The 24,017-nt window shown below is 44.8% G+C and overlaps 1 protein-coding gene across 1 annotated transcript in view; it reads right to left on the bottom strand.

The window, feature by feature from the left end:
- Positions 1-24,017, bottom strand: part of ACOXL (acyl-CoA oxidase like) — a 373,858-nt gene that overhangs the window by 82,252 nt on the left and 267,589 nt on the right. The window contains 2 exon segments of the mRNA XM_055240922.2: positions 8,360-8,377; positions 8,380-8,446. Of these exon segments, the coding sequence (XP_055096897.1) occupies positions 8,360-8,377; positions 8,380-8,446 (85 nt within the window).

The following is a 24,017-nucleotide window of genomic DNA, read 5'->3' as shown; positions in this document are numbered from 1 at the left end:
TCTCTACTACAAACTCCTTTGTTGCTAAACTCCTGGACATAGAAGAATTTTTGCCCATAGTTATAAAAATCTATGAGAATTATTTTATTTTCCAGATGGCCAATGAAGGGAGAACTTCTGAGTGATTTTCAGGGGCAAAAAAGAATCACAAGAGATAGGGGCCAGCAATCTCTACTTACACTAATGTTATATAAAAATTCAAAAGTATTCAATATCTGCTTTGATATGCCACAGCTGAGATTCTACGTGTCAGTAGACAAAGGTGAAATACTGGTGAAAACCTCACTTTTAATTACCTTGTTATCATTTTCCCCCTCTAACATTCTGTGCCACTTTAAGTAGATATCAAAACTTGTTAAACGATTGTATCTCAGAGGATAAATGCTGCTTTTTTTTTTCTTTTTGGTTCTCATGTTTCTGAGTAAAAGCCATCATTTTCAAGTTAATAGAGCATTATGTTTTCTCTGCAAATAAAATCTCATAAGTCATAAGCAAAGAGAGAGGTAAATTCATAAAGAGGAGACAAAGCACTATTTTTCCTCCTGGCACTTGGGATCTCTGATAGGTTAAAAATGATGTTTTTATCTCTGGTGATTTATCAAACTCGAGATTTCACAAAAGATAAACAGATGCATTGAAGAAATAATACATCACCTTAATGCTTCATTTTGACACTTTTGGTATCTAAAGAGCATGTATCTTAAAGATCTCCCCTCCAAAAACTCAATAGTTTCCATGATTTACACATTTAATTCTTGTTTTTAAGACACACTGAAATGAGAACATGCCAGGAGGCACCTTTAAAGAAGATGGCCACATTTGAAACATACAGATTATTTATAGAAGAAAAACTCAAAGAGCTGAAAGAAAATCTGGTTGTCAACAGACAGTTGCTTTTTCTGTTTTTTTTTTCTGTAGTTCATTTTGGTTTTTGTGTGGGTGGCTCATGTGAGCTCAAAGGTTATTTGCTAAATGTTTCGTGAGATTAGAACATGTTGTCCTTTAAAACCTAAATTTAAATTTATGTTTACTGCAAACATGTTTAACTTTACAATATGTGGTATGGAATAATATTTTTAAATACAAAATTATATCTAGAGTGTCTATGATAAATCAAGAGTTCCTATACTTTTATTTTTACTCACCATTTATAAGGTCTTATTCTCCATGCTGTTCCCAGTGGAAAACTCACAAACACAGTATACTTGGTGCAAATAATTTCTTTTTTTACTTTTGGTGTTACTTTTGCCCATGGTGCTAATGTAACCAAATTTTGAAACTACTTAGATATTAGAAGTTAAATGAACAGGGGCTGTAGACCAGATCTCTGCAGTCCATCATACAATGTACAATATTTTGATCACAGAGTGGGAAACAAAAGAGCAAAAACACATTTATAAAGTGGGAAGAGCTTATTTTTAATTTTTTTATTTTGCTCCTTTAGAAATGCTGAGCTCCCAGATTCAGCTCCAACAAGCACTGGAAGCCCTGCAACACGGGCAGATGGCAGCAGTCTGCTGGGATTTGAGTCTTCCTTCTGCCTCTTTTAACTGTGTGACCTTGGACAACTTATTAACCTCTCTGTGCCTCAGTTTCCTCAGATGAAAGTTGAGAAGGCAGTAGTTCCTTCCTCACTGCCTAGTGAGGGATTAGAGTTGCTCTGTCCCTAATATTTTGCACAGGGCCTGATAGGCTGAGCCCACTGAATGTTGGCTCCCTTTGCTCTACATGGCCCTAGGGCTTCCACCCATGTTATTTCATTTAATCCTCACAGAAACTCTGTGAAATAGAAAAAACCAAGAAGTATTGTTCAGAGGCAAATCCAGTAAGAGTAGTAGGAAGCAGTACATGCTAACTTTACCATAAATAAATACACAAAGAAAGACTTTCAAAAACTCAAGAACACCAGAACTCCCATTCTCTGGGATTCATCTGTGGGAAGGAAACCCCTTAGAGAGTGCAGTGGATGGGGTGAGGAGCTCCACTGCCTGTCTGGGGAAAGCTGTAGGGTTAACTGGCCCCGGGGCAAAGTCATAATGCCACAGCTTATTAGCGTGTGACCCCAAGCAGTTGTTCACCCCTCCAAGCCTCAGTTTCCTCAGTGGGCTTTGCAAGGGTGTTGTGGAGATTAAACAAATTACAAGGGCCAAGCATTTGGCGAGTCTTTGGCAAAGAGACAATTCTCTATAGATGGAGATGGCTGTGATGGCTGTGATCATTATACAGATGGCTGTGTGTTGGCCATTAGACTGGGCTCAAAGGGTGGCATTTCATTAGCATCCAGGTCAAGTACAGCCACTAACTTCTGTTCTTGAGAGTCCTCCATAATACACACATCATTCGGGTGTCAGACTTTGCTTTTGCCTTTCTTCCCCCTCCTCCCAGTGCAACAGAGAGTCCTCAGGTCACTGGTGATAAAAAAACCACCTCAGAATTTCTCACTTTCTTCAAAGGAGAGTGAGTCAGTAAAGTCTCTAAAGACAGGTTTCTTCAGGGACAAGCTCCCAAGTTCAGGGGCGTGACAGCACTTCTTCAGAAAACAGCATTTGGGGTCTTCTTAGGGCCCAGCTGACCCAAACCTGACGTTCAACTACATGGCTTGGGGAGATGGAGAAGCTTGGGGAGGGAACCCCAGCATGAAGACCTATGGGCACAACCTGCAGGATGTCAGAGGAGAGCTTTTCACAGAGCTACTATCACACTGGGCAGTCTGTGTTCTTAAACCTTCTCTTCCCATGTCTCTTGGCCAATGTGCCATGAAATTAAAATCCACTTTGGCAAAGTGGCATGCTCTGCCAGATTTTCATATACTACAACGCTTCCATCCAGTCAAATTTCCTTCTCATCTTTTTTGTCTAAGAGCCCTCCTTGATGTTAGCACAAGGGACCTCCATGCTCCTACTTCTGCTGGTCTCCGTTTCACCAGGCACCTCCCTCCAACTTCCAATTGGCCGCCACCTTCGTCGCTCTCCCTCAAAGCAATATTGTGTGTGAGTATAGTTAGAAGGTGAGTTCTCACTTTCGTGTCCCTCCATATCCTGCCAGCTCCTGGATTTCCAGACCTCAAGCATCAGAGACCCAGTGTCCCTGGACTCCCTCGACTCCCCAGGCTGCTCCCGGCCATCACACACACTGTGAAATGGTGACCCTCAACTCCCAGGTTCACCTTTTTCCCACAGGCACTGCTCATAGGCCTAGGATTCGGCCATGTGATTGAAGTAGAGGAAACAAAGCCAGGGGACATTCCTTCTCTTCTCCAATGTTGGGGCCTCCAAGATGCTGGGCCTACTGGGATTTGGCAGTGAATTCCATCTGCCTATTCTTGGCGCAACAGACCTTCTCACTGGTTTCCACTGCCCACACATTTACTGGGTGCTAGACAAAGACAGGGGCCAGAAGCAGGGGCAGTGGCACCCAGGGCTCCTTCCCTCCCTCCCTACCTCCCTCCCTCGCTCCCTCCCTCAGGCCACTTGTGTGGGGCCACATGAGACTTCTCTAAAGTTAGACACACCAGCAGATGGGTGTTGGGGGAGAGGAAGGCACACAGGTGTCACAGCCAACTAGCACCTCTGGTCCTCCCACTCTTCCCCTCCCCTCCAGGCCTCCACCTCCAGTAGTAACAGAAAAACACTGCAGAAACCCAACAGTCAAAGAATGAGAAGTGTTGTCTTGCAACTTCTGGTTCTACCCCAAGTCGGGTTTGTCCTTCATGATCTTGGGTTTAGTTGAGTGAAAAGGGGCAAGTACCTAGATTCACACAGGACTACGGGTTGATGCTGTGGCATTTTGTTTATCTGAGCTTGCATAATGTAATGCACATTTGAGGAGGCGGTAGGGATATTCCCATAATTTCCTAGAGGATGAATGCCAAAGCTAAAGCTAAATCAAGGTGAACGTAGTTTATATAAAGAGTAGTCCCATTAACAACTGAGAGGAAAATGCTGATCCCAGGAAGAATACTGGAACAAGCGCTAATGGATAACATACAGAAATAATGCTTTAATAATGCATGCGATCATGTTTTTATTAACAAAGAAAGTCTTGTTTCAAAACAAATGCACCCTTGAGAGGAGTCTGAAATTAATCCCCAATAGGCAGAAATCCACATTATTATATATTCTAATTATAATTACAACCTGCTCTTAATATGAACATTCTAAATTATTAGTCACTTTATTAAGAACCAGAAAGAGGACTTCCTGCTGCATAATGAGAAGTACTCACAAGCTTTGAGAATGAGAAAAGCAAGAGACAATTCTGCACAGAGCTGGAAAGTGGTGGATGTAATTTATTTAATAAAAGTGCCTCCTTTCTCCCTTTTTGTTTAGGAATTGGTACACCCTTAGGGGTTCAGACAGCACCAAGCTTCAGAACTGCACTTTCTAGGGCAAGACAAAAATGTGTATCACAGAAAAATAACGATTTATCATTGTAACAGTTACATCCCACTACAGAAACCACTAGAGACTGCTTAACATTTTTATTTCAAACATGGTTTTCCCTAGTCTTCAGGTGACAAACGGAGACAGATGCCAGAAGGTGTTTTTCCATTTGTTCCTAATAAAAATGGCTAAATTCTGAGTTCATTGTCATCTGGGGTGACATTAAGACTGTACTTTAGGCCAGGGACGGTGGCTTATGCCTGTAATCCCAGCACTTTGGGAGGCCAAGGCGGGCAGATCACGAGGTCAGGAGATTGAGACCACCCTGGCTAACACGGTGAAACCCCGTCTCTACTAAAATACAAAAAATTAGCTGGTTGTGGTGGCGGGCACCTGTAGTCCCCAGAGTAGTGAGCAGAGATCATGCCTCTGCACTCCAGCCTGGGCGACAGAGCGAGACTCCGTCAAAAAAAAAAAAAAAAAGACTGTGCTTTAACAGACTGATCCTTCTCTTCCTTCCTATGCATTCTTCCTTCAAAAGGCTCCAAAGGCAACATCTGGGTCTGGTCACTGGACACAGACAGATGGGCTCGTTCTACTTCTCCCATCCCCTGGAGGCCTCTGTCAGAGGGTAACATGCTATTTGAATGTAATGACATGTTGGTGAAATTTTACTGGCTAGTGTTATGTTTGGTGCATCCTTATCTTTAGGACCTGTTCTGTATCTGTACAGACCTCCTCATTACAGATGGATTTCTCGATCTCAAAACATTCCCAGGCTTTCTAAAGGCTGTCATTGAACTAATTCTTAGGATTTTTCTTCCATTACTTTCTTTATACTTCCAAGTCCTCTTTATCTGACATTGAACCTGAAGCCAATTTCCTGAAAATAATCACTTGTGCTACTGTGGTTATGAACCAATAAAAGGTTCAGAGTTGATTTGGATTTATTTTGTACTGTGCCATCATCAAATCCTTGATATTTTCTCCTGGTGTGAAGACTTCATACACTCAGACTTAACCTGTTTCATTTTCCTCTTTTTCTTCCCTTTTAGGAACAAGGTCGAAAATGTTCTACTTTGGTTATAAGAACTCAGGTTTTCATAGAGTAGTGATTAGTGGTAATAAAAAGGCTTTATTAAACATTAACAATGAGCCAGATGCAAAGGTAAGAGCTTTGGAGCATTGTCTCATTAATCCTTCCAACAGCCCCATGAGGTAAATATCATGCTCTCTACATTTTATAAATGAGGAACAAACTGAAGCTCAGAGAGGGTGTGTAACTCACTCACAGTCACACAGCTGGTAGAGGTAAAGCTGGGATCTGAACCTGGTGACCTGACTCCAGAGCCCCCATCCTCAGTCCTCACTAAGCTCCACTGTGCCCTCAGCAAGCAGGCTGTGCAGCCCGAGGCTCAACGATAGTGTTTCTAAGGTGAAATTAATTGTGCTGTGATTCTTTGACATCCTCCTCCCTTTTCAAACTTAATCACATCTCTGAATGTTTAGAAGTTTTTCACCTGGAGTCCATATAGTCCATCCTCATGTCCCAGGAAGGGCGATATCTGTGGTCAGTATATAGGGGCCCAGAGGGAGGAGCCAGGGCCACACCACTCCTGAGAGTGAAGCCAGTACAAGTCTACATACAGTGAATGAGAAGGCCCAAGACACACTTGTTCAATCAGGGTGTCTCAAGTGCTGTTTCATACCCCAGATATATTTCAACCTGATCAGCAAATCTGAAGAAATAACCCACCAACAGAAGAAGGGTGGTCTACATAAATTTCTTAAAGGAATGAGGTTGATGCTGAGTGTACCAAGATAGTCCAGGGAAGTAGACACCCTGTGGGCTCCAGGGTCTGCAGCAGATCACAGGGGACACTCAGATCTCCAGCCAGGCCTGAGGGCATGAGCTGTCCTGATAGTGTGACCTGCTGCAACCTCCTAATTATAACTGAATTCTATCTGAAGATATGCTCGTAGAACAGATAAGGCATGTACTGATGACTTGGTGGTTGGATTTTATTTCTGATGAATAAACTGGCATTCAGATTTAAATATTACTCATTTTTGAGTTCAGTCAAGATAAGTCAGTTTCTCTGAGCCTGATATACTGTGGGTGGGCAATAAATTAAATTTTTTTTTTTTTTGAGACGGAGTCTCGCTCGTCGCTTAGGCTGGAGTGCAGTGGCGCAATCTTGGCTCACTGCAAGCTCTGCCTCCCGGGTTCACGCCATTCTCCTGCCTCAGCCTCCCAAGTAGCTGGGACTACAGGCGCCTGCCACCGCGCCTGGCTAATTTTTTGTATTTTTAGTAGAGATGGGGTTTCACCGTGTTAGCCAGGATGGTCTCGATCTCCTGACCTCGTGATCCGCCCGCCTCGGCTTCCCAAAGTGCTGGGATTACAGGCGTGAGCCACCGCGCCCGGCAAAATTAAAAATTTTGAGTCTGCAAATGAGGGAACCCAATCCTGTGCCTTCGTGACCCACAGTCCCTGATGCTCCTGGTCCCTCTCCTTGCTCCTCCTCCATGTCCCAGGAAGCAGAAAGTGGAACTCAGTCAGAACCAGGAAGGCTAATGCGGTCATGGTCATTTCAGAGTGTGGTCACTGGGTGGAGACCAGTCTCTGGGGAGGTGTTCCCTTAAGAAACCTGTGCTCTTGGCACATTTACTCCAGAGCCCTGTGTTAGGAGGCTCACCTAAAGGTGCAAGGTCCCAAGAGCTGGTCTTTAGAAGGAAGGAAGAAGCTGGGCTCAGTCTGAGCCTAAAGCACTCGCTCCAATCCAGCTCTCATCAGAGCTCCTAGGTCAGCTCCCACACATTCCTGCAGGTATAGTCACATGGTACTGAATCACATGCACTTTGCTCTTTTGGAACTTTCCAGTTATGGAGGAAGGGGGATGGTCAGGCTGGGAGGTTGTGTTGGATGCAGGCACATTCCTAGGTTCCTGGCCATAATACCTGCCCTGATCCCACCGAGGAGCCCCCATCTCCATCCCATGAGATGGTGCCCCAGATGCAAGCTGTGGTACGACCAAACCCAGCCCTCCCAGGGCCAGCAGTGACTCAGTGTGATGAAAAATCCCATGAAGCTACCAACTCAGTGAATGACTGGCCTTTCTCTTTTAACACTTTCTTCCCACAGAGTCAGGGCATGATGATAAACAAACTGATGATTCTTGAAATTAAACAATAATTTCAATGATAAGCTGTCATGGATCTTACTTGGTGTTCAGTGTTTCATTTTATTTTGCTATTTTGGTTGACTGAAGCCAAAATTAATATTCAAGTTTCTCAACCTCAGCATTACTGCCATTTGGGGCTAGATAATTCCTGGTTGCAGGGGAGTGGTCTGTGCTCTGTAGCATGTTTAGCAGCATCACTGGTCTCCACCCACTCCGCACCAGTGGCACTACCCCTCTCAGTGTGACAACCAAAAATGTCTCTAAACATTGCAAACATCCAAACATTGCAAAATTGCCCCTGGTTGAGAACCACTGCTTTAGAAGGTTGACCCAGTTTCTTGCTAATTTGATGATTAGGTTTAAGTAATTCTGGTACTTAAAATTCCTCAGGCAGGACCCCTGTTAAAACACCCTCACTTTATCTGTGTGCACACCCTCCCGTTTAGGAGTGAGATCATGGTTGGGCAGAGGGCCACTTCTGAGGCGCAGGCATTTTGCCAACTGGCTCCTGTCAAGTGCTGTGTGTGATTGTCAGGTTGTGTTAAGTAAGCTGTTCCTGGCTGGTTTAGCATCAGGCTTTGTGGGTGTCATATGGTCAGTGTTCCTAGTAAGTTGGGAGTTGATTTACCACAAGCTTCAAGTCTCTGTAAGTCACTTGGGGCCCTAAATTCAACACATGGACTGTCCTTTCCCTGTGTGTTGGGACTGTCCTTTCCCTGCAGAGCTGTGTCTCCAGGTACCCGTAGACCCCTGAGTCACTCAATTACAAATATTCAACAGGAGCCAACTGACCTCGGTGAGTGTGAGCAGGGACAGAGAAGCCACGTGGTGCAGACATGAGTTCCAGGCATGGAGAAAATCCTCCTTCTTGGTCTTTACCTGTCCAATCAACAGAAGAAAAATCACCATTGAGGATATTGTGAGAGAGCCTTAGTAGCAAGACAGACAGCAAACATCCAAATTTTCAGTACAACATTAAGCATGGACACAGTGCAGAACCTTCTGTAGGCTGGCCTCTGTGACCTGCAAAAACTGCTTGTTAGATGAATAAATATCATACATGTAGAGAAGCCCTGTTTCCATGCTTATATTAATTTATATGAATGGAGGTCACAGACGTTAGAGAAACACGTGAAAGGGAGAACGCAGGCACAGATCAAGTGAGGCTGTTCTGATTGGGTCACTTACTGCCTGAAGAATTCAAAATACCAGAACAAACTACTTGAATTTAATCCTCAACATAACCGGCCCACCTTCCCTCCTTCCTTCCCTTGCAGTCAGGAGCTTCCATTTGTTTCCAAAGTGTTTCTCAAACATGTTATGTCTCAAGAATTGGCTCTGGGTAGCTGCCATGTTTGATATATGTGAGGAATTAACATAAACCTGGAGATAGGATCCAGAGTGATGGGGATGTTGTTTATGCATCTGACAAATAGCCTTTCTGCATCTACTCTGTGTGAGATGGTCTTTCAATCACTCTAATGAAGGGAGTCTTTTTTCTTTGCTTTGTGTTTTAGTTGGAGGGAAGTGAGGACATATTAATATAACTAGAGTAAAATAAGAATGAAGAAGGCACAGAGAACAGAAAGATACTGAATCACAAAACTAGTAATTACCGTCATTTAGGAGGAGCTGAAGGTCTCAGATTCTTATCTGACCAGAGAGGAGAGTTAAACGTGGCCCGTAAAACTTTTCTTTGTTCCTTCTTGACTTTCTTTGTTTCGAAAACCACATGGGCTTAATATTTAAACTTTTAGAATTTTTTTTTTTGTGCTCAAGGAAATAACTCAAATAGAAAGTTACATTCAATGTATCTGCTTCTCATTTGTATTAAACTCACACCCTGATGTGCCCTCTCAGTTAAATAGTTACCTGCTTCCCTGTAGCTCTGCGGTTTCTGCAGGGCCTGGAGATCGACATGTAAAATCCCTCCTGTAACACAGTGCTTTGTGCCCCAGTGGAAAAAGAGCGCTGCTGAAAGCCTCTACCCATGTATAATTTAGCAACATCACCTAGGGCCGCAGGCACAGTTTGGAGGACAATGTCATGGGTGCCTCGGGATCCACACCTAACTGGGGCATCTCATGACAATTGAGGGAAAGGATGATGTCTGCTTTGCTCCCTGAAATGATATCTCTCTGCGCTAGAAGTTCTGGAAGGAGATGCTGAAGCTCTACCCATCCCGCTGTAAAGGAAAACACCAGGAAATCCTGGTTAATATGGTTTAACCTCCTAATCATGTACCGACTATCCCCCACCATTGCATGGGAGGCAGAGAAGAATAAAACACTGTGCACATGTGTCCAGATAGAATCAAGGGTACTTTTTAATTGTTTGGTTTTTTTTTTTTTTAACTCAACGTGTAGAGTAAGTTTCTCACTGGCCTGATCAAAAGAAAACCAGGGACAGACAACTAACTGGCTGTGCAATGCAGACCCCTGCTTGAAGAAGGGACTTCAGGTGGGAAACTTTGCAGAAAGCCCTGTGCAAAGCTGGCTATGACTGCACCCCTCAAAGAGTATGAGGAAAAAGGAAAAAAAAAAAACCAAGTTCAAGTGAAGAGGAAAGGCCCCTTGAAGGCCTGCCAGCCAGCTCCTAAGTGCTCTTCCTCATATGTCAATATCTTGGTGCTGCTGCAGGACATTGGAGCAGGCTCAGTGTAACCTCACCCCTGCTGGCAAGAGGCTCCCTGGCCCCACCTCCAGACCCACCCCAGGCAAGAAGAAGAGCATCCAGGTCCTGGGGCATGCTTATGGAAAGGCAGCATTCCTAGAACAGGAAAGCAACTGACTGAAAAGCCTCTATCCCCTTGAATTAGAGTTTATTGGTAGGAAATAAGAGGCTGAAGCCAACTGGGGGCTTCACAGTGATCCTCACACCCAGATGGGCTGACCCAGAAGCAGTGTAGGCTCTACACACCATTCTTCTGTCAACTGGTCAAAATGAACACATCAGAAGGTCAAATTCAGGCTCGGCCTCCAAGTGCAGAGACAGCATTAACTTCAAGAGTATTGCTGGCAACCATTATAACCCTCTAATTGCCTATGCAATGGCACAAGATTTTAAAATATATGTATTGCACAAACAATATTGTGAAACAACAGAAATCAACTCTCTCATCTTAAAAAAACCTTAATAAGAGGTTCCAGGAGGGGATTTAAAAAATGATATGGCTGTTCTTTGCTTCAGGCAATAAACCTGCTACTGAAAACCTGTGTGTGTAAATACAGCCTTATGCCAACTAAGTCCTTCTTAAAAATGCACCAGAAAACAGGCTCTGTTTTAAGCACTTAATTGTATTTGCTCATTAAGTCTTCAGAAGCCCTGGAAGTAGATTTTATTAAGATCTTCATTTTGCAGGTAGGAAATTGCAACACAGAAATGTTCAGTAACTTGGACAAAGTTGCAGAGCTGAGTTGGAACAAGGCGCCCAGGCCTCTGAGCCCACGTCCCTAGCCACGGGCTACACTGCCTCCCAATGGACTGAGAGTGAGTTAGTTCCCTGGCAAAACCTGCCCCTCCCAAGCATACTGTTTATAAAGATGCATGATCACATATGGTCACAGTTAATATCAACAACATCCCGTACTTAAATCTTTGAATGAAAAGATATGCCTATTTCCTGATAAAGCATCACACAGCTAAGACAAAGAGCTAAATGCATAAAGAAGTACCTTCCCCATATCCATTTGCCTTTCTTTTCTTGAAAAGCCTCAAATAGATTTGGGCAGCAATATAACCAATTAAAAAAATACTTTCCTGCAGAGGATCTACAAAAAATGTCAGCTAACATCATACTTAAAAGTAAAAGGCTGAGTGCTTTCCCCTAAGTTCAAGAAGAAGATGAGGATGTCTGTTATCAGTACTTCTTTTCAACACCAAAATGGAGATTCTAGCCAGGGCAATAAGGCAAGAAAAGGAAATTAAAGGCAGAGACTAAAAAGGAATAATTAGGCCAGGCACGGTGCCTTAAACCTGTAAACCCAGCACTTCGGGAGGCTGAGGAGCTCAGAGGGCTGAGGTGGGAGGATTGCTTGAGCCTGGGTATACTGAGCCATGATCATGCCATTGCACTTTAGCCTAGGTGAAACAGTGAGACCCTGTCTCAAAAAAACTCCAAAACAAACAAAAAGGAGTAGGTAAAACTGACTCCACTCAAAAAGACATGATTGTCTATGTAGAAAAATCTTAAGAAATACTTATTTATTTATTTATTTATTTATTTATTTATTTATTTGTTTTTGAGACAGGGTCTCACTCCTGTCACCCAGGCTTGACTGCAGTGGCACAATCATGGCTCACTGCAGCCTTGACCTCCTGGGTTCAAGCAATCCTCCCAACCTCAGCCTCCCAGGTAGCTGGGACTACAGGTGCACAACACCATGCATGCCTAACTCTTCTGAATTTTCAGTAGATATAGGGTCTTGCTGTGTTGCTGGATCTGGTCTCAAACTCCTGGGCTCAAGTGATCTGCCAGCATTGGCCTCCCAAAGTTGCTGGGATTACAGTGTGTGAGCCACTGTGCCCAGCCTAAGAAATATATAATAAAGCCGTTAGAGAAATAGGAGCACAGGAGAACCAAGGTGACATCATTTTAAAATCAACTCCATCTTAAAACTAGCAAGGCACATTCCTTGCCAGTCACGAACCATGGTCATAAGATGTTTACAGTTGAGAAAACAGCTTAAATGTACCTGAAAGAACACAATCTTACAACGATGGAAAGTCCAGATGTCCCAATAACCATAACAATACATGATTTTAAGATAATTATATTTATGCTTTGATGTACTTATTCAATAAAAAAAACAAGGGGCCAAGTGCGGTGGCTCACGCCTGTAATCCCAGCACTTTGGGAGGCTGAGGCGGGCAGATCACGAGGTCAGAAGTTCGAGACTAGCCTGGCCAATATGGTGAAACCCTGCCTCTACCAAAAATACAAAAATTAGCTGGGTGTGGTGGCGCACACCTGTAGTCCCAACTACCCGGGAGGCTGAGGCAGAAGAATCGCTTGAACCCAGGAGGTGGAGGTTGCAGTGAGCCAAGATCATGGCACTGCACTTCAGCCTGGGTGACAGAGTGAAACTCTGTCTCAAAAAAAAAAAAAAAGAATAATTTTCTTTAAATCAACAGAATAGTAAATTTTGCCAAGCTGTCAGCCCTCCCACACATAGACAGAACTTAGCTTAGCCTTTACGAAGATAAGATCCCTACATAAGAAGGGTTTAAAAGATGGCCCAGGCGTGGTGGCTCACGCCTATAATCTCAGCACTTTAGAGGCTGAGGTGGGTGGATCACTTGAGCCCAGAAGTTTGAGACCAGCCTGGGCAACATGGTGAAACCCCGTCTCTACAAAAAATACAAAAATTAGCTGGGCGTGACGGTGGGTGCCTGTAGTCTCAGCTACTTGGGAGGCTGAAGTGGAAGTATCACCTGAGCCTGAGAGGGTCAAGGTGCAGTGAGCCATGATCGTATCACTGCACTCCAGCCTGGGCAACAGAGGGAGACCTTATCTCAAAAAAACAAAAACAAAAACCCAACAACAACAACAAAACACAAAGACTGCATATTCCTCCTCTTGCCTTCTGCGGATGCCCTACTCTGTAACTGAGTAGTTTTCAATAAATGATCTCTTCTCACTGCACTGTGACTTGCCTTGAATTCCTTCCTGCACATGATCCAAGAACCCCCTCTTGGGATTTGAATCAAGACTCATCTTCTGGCAACAAAGCTACTGGAACTACTGAGTTAAAGAAAGGCACAAAGTACAAGATTGATATACAAAAATCAATTGTATTTCTATATTCTAGCAATGAACTGGAACTCAAAATAAAAATGCCACTTACAATAGCATCAAAAATGTGAAATCCTTCAGGATACATTTTATAAAATATATTTTATATTTCTATTATAAAATATATTTTATATTTCTATTATAAAATATATTTTATATTTCTATTATAAAATATATTTTATATTTCTATTATAAAATATATTTTATATTTCTATTATAAAATATATTTTATATTTCTATTATAAAATATATTTTATATTTCTATTATAAAATATATTTTATATTTCTATTATAAAATATATTTTATATTTCTATTATAAAATATATTTTATATTTTATAAAATGTAAGATCTATACATGAAAACTAAAAAAACTTTGCAGAACGAAATTTTAAAAGACCACTTAAAAAAAGGAGAACTATATATTGTGTTCATAGGTCAGATAACTCGATATTGCTGAGATATCACTTCTCCCCATATTGATCTATAGATGCAACACAATGCCAATCAAAACGAATGCCAGCAGACCTTATTTTGTGTGTGTAAGGTAGAACCATACAAGCTAATTAGAAAATTTGTAAGAGAATACAGAGGACCTAGAAGAGTCAAGACCATTTTGAGAAAAGAAGTGTTGGAGGATTCACACTGCCTCATTTTAAGGCTTACTATAAAGCTATAGTAAACGCAACAGTATGGTATTGGGGTAAGAATAGAAACATGAGTGAATAGAACAAAGTAGAGAGTTCAGAAATAGAGCCACATATATATGGTCTACTGATTTTCTACAAAGGTACCAAGGTAATTGAATGAGGCGAAAACAATCTTTTCAACAAATGGCACTAAAACAATTGAACATCCACATGAAAAAACAAAGAAATAAATGAACCTTATCCTTTACTTCATACCATATACAAAAGCTAGCCCAAAGTGAATCATAGACCTAAATGTAAACACTAGATCTACAAAGTTTCTAGATGAAAACATAACAGAAAGTCTTAGTGACCTTGGTTTAGATTTTGTGAGAGAAGACACAAATTTTGAATTTTTTCAAAATTTAAATACACTGTTAAGAAAATGAAAAGGCAGGTAATGGATTAGGCAAAAATCTATGCAATCTCGTATAATAAAGGATTTCTGTACAGAATTTATAAAGACATCTACAGCACAGTAGTAGGAAAACAAAACCCAGTTTAACAGATGGGCAAAAAATCTGAACAAACACTTCACCAAAGAAGATAAAAGGAGTGGCAAATAAACACATGAAGAAGATCTGAGAAATGCAGATTAAGACCACAATAAGAAGGTACTACACACCCACTAAAATGGCTAAAATGAGTAAGACTTGCACAACCGAGTATTGGTGAGGATGTGGAGCAACTAAAATCATTGCTGATGGGAGTGTAAAATGTTACAGCCACTTTAGAAACAGCTGGGCAATTTCTGATAAAGTTAAACCTCTACTTATAGAAGACCCCAGCCATTCCACCTCTCGGTATTTACACAAGGTAAATAAAAACATATGTCCACATAAAGTCACATATAAAATTGTTCACAGAAGCTTTATTCATAATAGCCAACATGGGAATCAGTGCATATATCTACCACCTGGTTAATGGGTAAACAAATTGTATACATCTACACGAACGAATACCACTTCACAATAAAGAGGAACAAACCTATGCTGTCCATTTCTATTAAATTATAGAAAAGGCAAATTTACAATGAAAGACAGACAAGTAGTTTCCAGGAGTTGGGGATGGGGGAAGGGATTGACTGCAAAGTTGCACAAAGGAAATTTGTGGGTGACAGAAATGTCCTATATCCAGATACTAGTGGTGGTTATATGACATATGCATTTGTCAAAACTGGTTAATTGTACATTTAAAATTGGTTAATTTTAATTCATGTAAATTATATGTAATATATATTATTATACATTTATATATTACAGAATTTTTATATATAAAAATGGACTTTTTTTTTTTTTTTTTAAAAGCTCACCTCCTCATACTCCCTAGCTGCTAGGGTTAGACATGTAACCTCCCTTGCCAATGAGAACAGGCAGTTGTCTACTGGGCAGCTCCTCTGTAAAAGCTACTATTTTCCTGATAACAAGATACCACCTTTTTCTCTTTGTCCTTTCTGCACCTACCTGCTTGGAACTCAGCCACCATGTGACCTTGAGGACAGTTTTAAAGGCTGCACTATGGAGGTAGATTGGTTCCCTAGGGCTGCTGTAACTCCTTACCACAATCCTAGTGGTTAAAAACAGAAATGTATTCTCTCGCAGTTCTGGAGGCTAGAAGTCTGAAATCAAGGTGTCAGCAGTTCCATGCCACCTCTGAAGGCTCCTTCTTTCCTCTTCTGGCTTCTGGTGGTTGCCAGCGGTCTCCGACATTCCTTGGCTTGCAGCTGCTTCACCCCCATCGCTGCCTCCACCAGCATAAGGCCTTCTTTCCTGAGTCTCTGCTCTTCTTCTTATAAGGACAGCAGCCATATTGGGTTAAAGCCCACCCTACTCCAGTGTGACCTCGTCTTATTGATTCCATCTGCAAAGACCCTGTTTCCAACAGGGTCACATTCACAGGTACTGTGGGTTAGGACTTGAACATATCTTTTTCAAGGACAGAATTCAGTCTATAACCTGGGGACAGAGAGGACGGACAGTAAGAGTCCCGGCCCTACTTCTTCATGGAGCCACAGCCTGAGTGCTGGGCTGCCTACCTCTGTCTTCTAATTAGGGGAGAACAGCAAGCCCCTATTTAGTTAAACCACTGCAGTCAAGCACTTTAGCTGATACACTCTGCCTCCCCTAATTGTTAAAGGTGATCACAGTCCCCCCTTGACCTGTTCAACAAGAGGCCAGGATGCCCAGCACTAGCAAAACACTGGGCCTGAGGTGGCAGTTCACTGAGTGAGTGAGTGCTCGGATTGTCCTTGCACGTTCTCTTGGCCCAGCCACCCACCTTCCACCATTGCAGCCTAGGAGTGTCCCTCCTCCATCTGGGTGTCCTTGGTCTTCTCCCAACCACAGCATTTTAAGTCCCCTGTGGTAGCTTCCCCAGCTGTGACAGCTTCAATTTCCCTGTCTGGCCCATGCCTTCCTCCAGCCCTGTGTTCTGTGCCCACTCTGCCCTCCAGCCACGCTGAGGGGCTCAGTGTCTCTCTTGGCAGTTATCCTCCGTCCTGCTCCATACCCAGGACCACCTAAGGCTCAGCATCATGCTCTGCATCTCACTATTTCCCATGGGGCCCCTTCTCCCACACGTCCCCACACCTATCCGGACCCACAGATGGCCCCTCCCTCATGCCAGCCTTCCAGCCCAATACCTCTTCCACGGGCTACAGATGTCTCCCCGTAATCAAAAAATCCCATTTTTTGATTAAAACAGGATGAGCAGAAACCTGAGGGAGTGCACAATCCTCTGCAGAATGCATCAGGCCTTTTCAGTGCCATCATTTCTGCTTCCGCCTTCTGAGTTCTTCAGGCTCCTGTCCAGGGCAGCGTTTAAAACATTCCTCCCCTTGTACCTAGCCCCAGATCCATTTGTATGTCCTTAGAATGACTTGACTGTGCTTACTCCTAAATCTCCCCGCTCCCCTCTCATCTCCCTGTGCACAGAGGTGGCATCATCAGGAAAGAGTCCAGTCCTGATCAATAACTGCACTCCCGCCTGGCAGATACAGGGACGTCTCGGAGCCTGGATGTTAGCTTTTGCGACACACATCAGGTGCTGCCCCTCTTACGTGACGCCCATCAGATATGGAGTTCAACAACAGATATGGAGTATGCAGCTACATTAAAATATTTTTATAGACAAGTAGAGGCCAACACTATGATTGCTTCCCCACTTTCTGCTCTTGGGGGTGAGCCCCGAACTGCCTAGCCAGTAACCACCTTGCAGAGTCACAGGAAATGTCGCAAGCCAGATCCTCCCAGGCCACAGAGTCTTTTGTCTTCCTCCTTCTCCTTCCTTTTCTTCTCTTTCCTTTCTGTAGTAAGTGTCGCCTGTGGCCTGGGCTTCCAGTGTGGTCACCTCCAGCACAGTGGTACCTGCCCTCGCCTCCCTCTGCTGCAGGCCCCTAGGAGCCCTCCCTGCCTCCTGGTTGGCCCTGGCTGGGAGGTCTGGGGGCCCCTGGGGGTCCTGTCCACACCTCTCTGTGACTGCACTGGCTGATGTGGGCAGAACACAAGGCTGCCTTCCTCAGGGTCCCCAGAAGCACCTCCAGATGCCATTGCTTGCCTTGGGGTTATCCTGACGGAGGTAAGCCTGCCCCTGCCTGCGCCAGGGCCAGGAAGGGACCATCCCTCATCTGCTCAGCCCCATCTCTATCTTCCTGTCTCTCTTCCTGTTTGACTTTCTTGTGTGTGCCTTTGTGTGTGTGTGTGTGTGTGTGTGTGTGTGTGTGTGTGTGTGTGAGAAGGGGTCTTTATATATTTGTCTGCCTTCCTGTATTTTTCTTTTTCTTTTTTTTGAGATGGAGTTTCGCTCTTGTCGCCTAGGCTGGAGTGCAGTGGAACCATCTCGGCTCACCACAACCTCTGCCTCCTTGTTTCAAGCGATTCTCCAGCCTTGGCCTCCCAAGTAGCTGGGATTACAGGCGCTCACCCCCATGCCTGGCTAATTTTTGTATGTTTTTAGTAGAGACAGGGTTTCACCATGTTGGCCAGTGTTGGTCAGGCTGGTCTTGAACTCCTGACCTCAGGTGATCCGCTTGCCTTGGCCTCCCAAAGTGCTGGGATTACAGGCATGAGCCACCACATCTGGCCTTCCTGTATTTTTCTTTCTGTTTTACGTCTTTACAATTTTTTCTATTCTGTATTTTTTCATCTCTCTCTCTCTCTGGTCTAGATGAGTTCTTTCTGTCTTTTTTTCTGGGCTTACATAAGCACTTTTTTACTCTTCTATATTTTTAATTTTTCTGTGCTTTTCTGCCTTTCTGTATTGGTCCTTCCAAGTTTTTTCTTTTTTCTTTCTTACATTCCCCAGAAACAGATCTCGCTTTTATTTTTATTCCTGTATTTCTATCTCTTTTTCCTTGTGTTGTTCTTTCTATCTTGTTCCTGGGTTAATTCAAGTGTCTCAACTTCCACTCTTCTCTCATGTATTTGCACTCCAAATGATTCCTCCCTTTCATCTTCAGATATTTTCTCTATTAAACTTGGTTTCCTCTGCTTGGCTTTGGGAAGACGGTCCTCCCGTCTCCACCCGCAGCCTCTCTTCCTGAGCTCTGAGATGCCCTCTTTCTGTACTGAGGGGCAGGTGTGGCTGGTCCTCAAGGAGAGTCTCCCAGACAGCAAGGGGGCTGGGCCCAGCAGCCAGCAGCTCACTGGTGGCTTCTGAAATGAGAATGTGGGATTCTTGGCACCTTTGCCCTAAACTTTGAACCTGAGCTAGAATTCCAAGACAGCAGGGTAAACAAATCTCCCTCAACATCCTGCTACATATGAGAAAAAGGAAATATGGGAGAAAGGATACAGAGGGCACCCTGATGTCCACAGTTTCCAGCTTGTTTCCTATGGAGAAAGAGAAGTGCCCAGACAGGACTGTATCCTGGATTCGGGGGCCAGCTGTAGGGTTCTTGTCTGGTTCTGAGACCCAGTGAAATGCTGAGCCTGGGTCAGAGTTGAAGTACAAGGTGCTTTCCTCCACTGGCCCACTCCTCTACCCTTTGCCCCTGCCACCCTTGCCTGTCCCAGCCTCCTCTGCACCAGAATCTTCCTTTGCTCAGAATGTGGCAGGTGGCAGTTCTGCAGGGTGGAGCAGGTGAAACAGTCCCTGTCTAGGGAGGCGTGCCCCTGAGGTGAAAGGCTGGAATTCACAACACATTTTCCTAGAAAAACACGATGCCAAAATGATCGATGGCATTGATAATGCTATGAATGTGTCCAGCAACCAGGACATACCGAGCACATTCCATGTTCCAAGCACTGCACTGAAGTGCTGTCATTCTGCTTTTACAGAGGAGTCTCAGAAGAGTTCAATATCCGTCTCTAGGTCACACACTGGAACCCAGATAAATATGGCTCCAAAGAATACCATCTGTCTGGCCCTCCTGGTCCCCAGGCCCCAACACAGCTGGTTCAGCACAGCTGCATGAGAGCCCACATCATTGTTCACCAAGGGGGCTCCTACCAGACTGTCTTGTTCACAGCAGCAAAAATATCATCTTTCTCAATGGTGCTTGGTGCAGGGGAGGGTCTCAGTAAATGTACATTCAAAGATACACACACATGCACATACACATGTGCAGACACACACGGCTTCCCGCTATCCTGAACCATATCCAGAGCACACGCCACTCTCTTGCTTCAGATATTTGTACATGCAACTCTCTCCACCAGAATACCCTCCACCACCTAACTCCTCCTGGTTTCAAGAATGTAAGACACCTCATCAGGAAGCCCCCCACCAGCTCTCCATCCCCAGAGTAATTCAGGCATCCTCCTGTGAGCTCCCACCAAGCTGGCATGTCCACCACAGAAACTTTTGCCATGCTGCCATGTGAGCGCTGCTCTGACCAGGGCAGGACTGCGACCACCCCAGCACCCAGCACAGCACGGGGAGCCTGGTCAGGCAATGACCACATGAAGGAAGCCCCACCCACAGATGGGTGGTGAGAGTAGAGATGGATGCACCAGGTGGAAGCAGAAAAGAAAGTGGATTCAGCCAGGTGCGGTGGCTCATGCCTGTAATCCCAACACTTTGGAAGGCCGAGGCGGGTGGATCACTTGAGGTTAAGAGTTCGTGACCAGCCTGGCCAACAGGGTGAAACCCTATCTCTACTAAAAATATAAAATTAGCTGGGTGTGGTGGCACGTGCCTGTAATCCCAGTTACTCGGGAGGCTGAGGCAGAAGAATCGCTTGAACCGGGGAGGTAGTGGTTGGAGTGATCCAAGATTGTGCCACTGCACTCCAGCCTGGGTGATAGAGGGAAACTCTGTCTCAAAAAAAAAAAAAAATAGAAAAAGAAAGTGAATTCAGAGTGGATTCAGAGGGCAGAGAAATAGAGCAAATTCAGCAGAGAGGGTCAGCCACTCACTCTACGGCAGTCGCGGGTCCTGCCAGGATCTCTGCAGCCTCTTCTTTCACCCACACTGTCTTCCAAGCTCTGGTCTGGAGTCCGGCAACATAAACAGACCCCAAAGACAAAGTCTATGCCTAGTGAAGACTCGACCATTTTTGTCACACACTAGAGTTCCAGGAGTGGGAAACTGTATGTGTTTGATCTGACCTGTTTCTGAAACTTTTCCCTGTTGAGGCTTAACTGAAACTGTCAGAACATGAAATCAATAGGGCCTTGGCAAAGGGCTCCTATAATTGAATATATTACTTTCCAATTTCTCCTCCTTCTTCCCTTTCATGTCAAATGAAGAGTCCGGTTTTCATTACCGAGCCTTTCGGAATAGAAAATGATTGCTGGACGATCCATTCTCTTTGGTCATTTAGCACGCATTTGAACTCTACTCTCCTGAAATGGATCTTGATAATTTCCAACAACAGATGTGTAAATAAATGTTTGATACTTTCTCCAATTTTTAACAGTTTCCTTATTTTGAAAGTTCCTCCTTAACTGTCCTGGTGGATGGAGGAATAGAAAGGGGAAAATCACGAGGCCTTAAATAGATTTTACAGGCACCAAAGCATGCATTTGGAGTACGGTCAGCTAGAAAGATCTTGTTTCAATAATATGATCTTCATGTTCAGCTGAAGACTATGTTATGGAACCTGACTGCCCTTAGTGACTGTTTAAAGCTGACATAAGGCAGAAAAATGTACATTTAATATGGGAAAGAAATTAGGCCTCAAGATCTTTGTTTCCTGAATCTCTGCAGCAGCTCAGCTGGTGCTGGGCCCATGAGGCAGCTGCAGGAGGCATTCTTGGGGCTGCGAGTGGGAGGTGATGGGTATAGTATGCAGAAAACCCATCCCATGAGGGGTTTGGGGCAAATCCAGTGAAGAAGGGACTGGCAAGCGAAGCGCTAACCGCACTACAATTTGGGGCTCCTTGGGGCTCTGTGTCTCCAACTCTACTATGGCATCCTCTCTTCCCAGCTTTAATTCCTCCCTCAGCTCGCTCCCCGTCACAACTTCCCAAGTCCCACCAACACCCCCCCAGCCTCTCTGCTACCACCCAAGCTCAGGCTGCATCCTCACTCTTCTGGGCCCTTGGTTACTACGGCCTTTGAATGGTCACTCTCTCAGCACTGACCTCAGAAGGCTCTCCCTAGAACTCCCATGTGATCAGGCCACGACCTCTACAGGGAAGGGAGAAATGGAAGGTCCACAGCCTCACACAGGGCGCACAAGACTGTGGGCCCATCCGCCACCCAATCACCCTGTCCGTCAGCCTCTCTAGCCTGTGACCCAATAGGATACTGATGGGCTTGACGCCCAGGCTGAACTTGCTAGTCGCTCACTGACATCCCTATGCCTTGCCTCAAAGGTCAGTCCCACTCTCTGCCTGGGGATGATAGGACAGGGCACGCTCTGCCATTTGTTATTCCAGACTCAGTTCCAGTCTCACGGCTATCCCAGGCCCCTATGCACCAAGCCCACCCCACGGTACGTGCCTCCTCCCTCCCCACTGCTCCCTCCTCCATCCCCTCTCCCTGCACTTCCCCTGCCACCCTTCCCTCCCAGACAGAGTTCCTTGGGGACAGGAATTGTGTCTTAGTCATCCTCACACCCCAGAACTGGTAAGCAGCATTTTTTTTAAAGGACCTAGTCAGCAAAAATAAAAATGTTTACAGGTCATTTTGTTCCTTAATTTTTTATTTAGCTATATATTTGAAGTTTCAACTAAGCATTTTTATGTATTTTACTGTAACTAAGGGACTTATATTTTTGGCTAAGCCTTTAAGAATACTAAAACCACTCACTTTTCAGAACTTCAAGAAAACTTATGAATGTCTTTGCAAGCGGCAGGGAGAGAAGTTTGAGATACCTGCCAGTAAGGAGTGAAACAATATCAGGGATTAAACAACAATAACAACTACAACAACACTAACCAAACCAGAACCACACTACCTAACTGCCCAAGGGGCTGGCAAGCAGGGAAGCAGGGGCAGGAATCTGAACAGGTCACCAGGAGCTGCCACATGGAATTCTAGGTCAGTAAGTGGCCATGGGTCTCCACCGCCAAGCCACTAAGCTGGCAAGCAGGCAGGCTGGACTTAGCACTGCCCCCAGAAAAGGTGAAGGCGTTGATAGGGATGGATCTGACTCCCCTCTCTCCCTTCTCTGCACTTCCTTCTCTGCTGTGTCCTAATCATGCATGTCACCTGCATGCTTGGTTCTAAATGCCTCTTCCCCAATAAAGGACCACTGCTCCCCACTTGGCCTCTAGTGGCAGGAATGTCCCCACCCTACTGTGCTGCTGGAGGCAGGAAGCCGGCTGCCACTGCTGAGCTTGCACAGAAATGGTGAGGGTGTGTGGTCTGACAACTTTGTGGGGTCCCTTTTCTCGGTTCTGCAGTAAGATTGCTGGTTATGTGGCAAGACAATGGGCTCTGAAAAGCTCCTCGCTATGGTAGGAACTCAACAAATGTCTGTGATCCCAGCTCACCACGAGGTCCTGCCCTCTGGCCTTGCGCAGACAGGGCAAAATAGAATAACAGGCTCATTTCCACACACCCCAATACCACCATCTCCAGTAATGCCTCACCCCAGGGCAAGTCTGCTCCCTAATCAGGGGGAAGTTCGAGAAACTAGTACGGTGTTCAGTCACTTACGCCAAGTCAAACTCACTAGCAATTGGTGTAGGGTAAGCTAGAAAATGTCACTTCAATTGTATGCTCTTCAGTCATGAGACCAGAGCTTGTCACATGTCCCCACTGATTTGCCTGTTTCTGAAACTGAGCTCTGTCTCATCCCCTTATCTTGCTGGCTGATTTGCCCAACTTCCATGACTGGCCCTCCTCACCACCTTGCTGGGGCCCTGCTTCCAGGGGTCCATCCTCCCCAGTGAATAGAATGTCCAGACTCTCTAGGGCCCATCTGCCTGTGTTCAGGGCCAGCCCTCCACCGCTCGCCTCTTGCCAGGCTTCTGTGACCCTGGCCACTGGCATAGACCACCCCCACCATCTGTCAGTCACCCTGCTACCTGGATTCCATGCTGCTGGCTGGCCTGGGCACCCACTGCCATTTTTCAATGTGACACTGAAAAGTGCCTAGCACAGGGCCTGGCCCAGGATGGACACGTGATGAGTGTGAGCTGTTGTCATTAGCCATTGCTTCTTCCCCCAGTAGGTGTATCAAGATTCAGCAGCTGAAGCCTGTTCTGGATTTCTAAATTTCCATTTTCACATGAAAAGACAAAGTACCTGTAATGCAAACAATCTGTCTGACTGCTGTGAGGACCTGTTTAAGTTATAATTGTAAATGTTTTCACTGAAGTAGAAAACACATACAGTCAGATGTGTAGCACACGTAAGTCTTAAGTTTAAAGCTCCAGGATTCCTTACATGCACATATGCCCATGGAATCACCCAGATCAAGATACAGGACATTTCCTATACCCTCTCTGAACTCCCCCACCAGGCAGTACCACCGTCTCCCCTCAGACTGTGATCACCAGATCACCATCATCTGGTTTGGGGTCAGGCACAGTGGCTCACACCTGTAATCCCAGCACTTTGGGAGGCCAAGGAGG

The sequence above is a fragment of the Symphalangus syndactylus genome, chromosome 14 (assembly GCF_028878055.3).
Source record: "Symphalangus syndactylus isolate Jambi chromosome 14, NHGRI_mSymSyn1-v2.1_pri, whole genome shotgun sequence".
NCBI lineage: Eukaryota > Metazoa > Chordata > Mammalia > Primates > Hylobatidae > Symphalangus > Symphalangus syndactylus.
The sequence above is the reverse complement of the archived record's forward strand: the minus strand, read 5'-3'. Positions and strand labels throughout refer to the sequence as shown.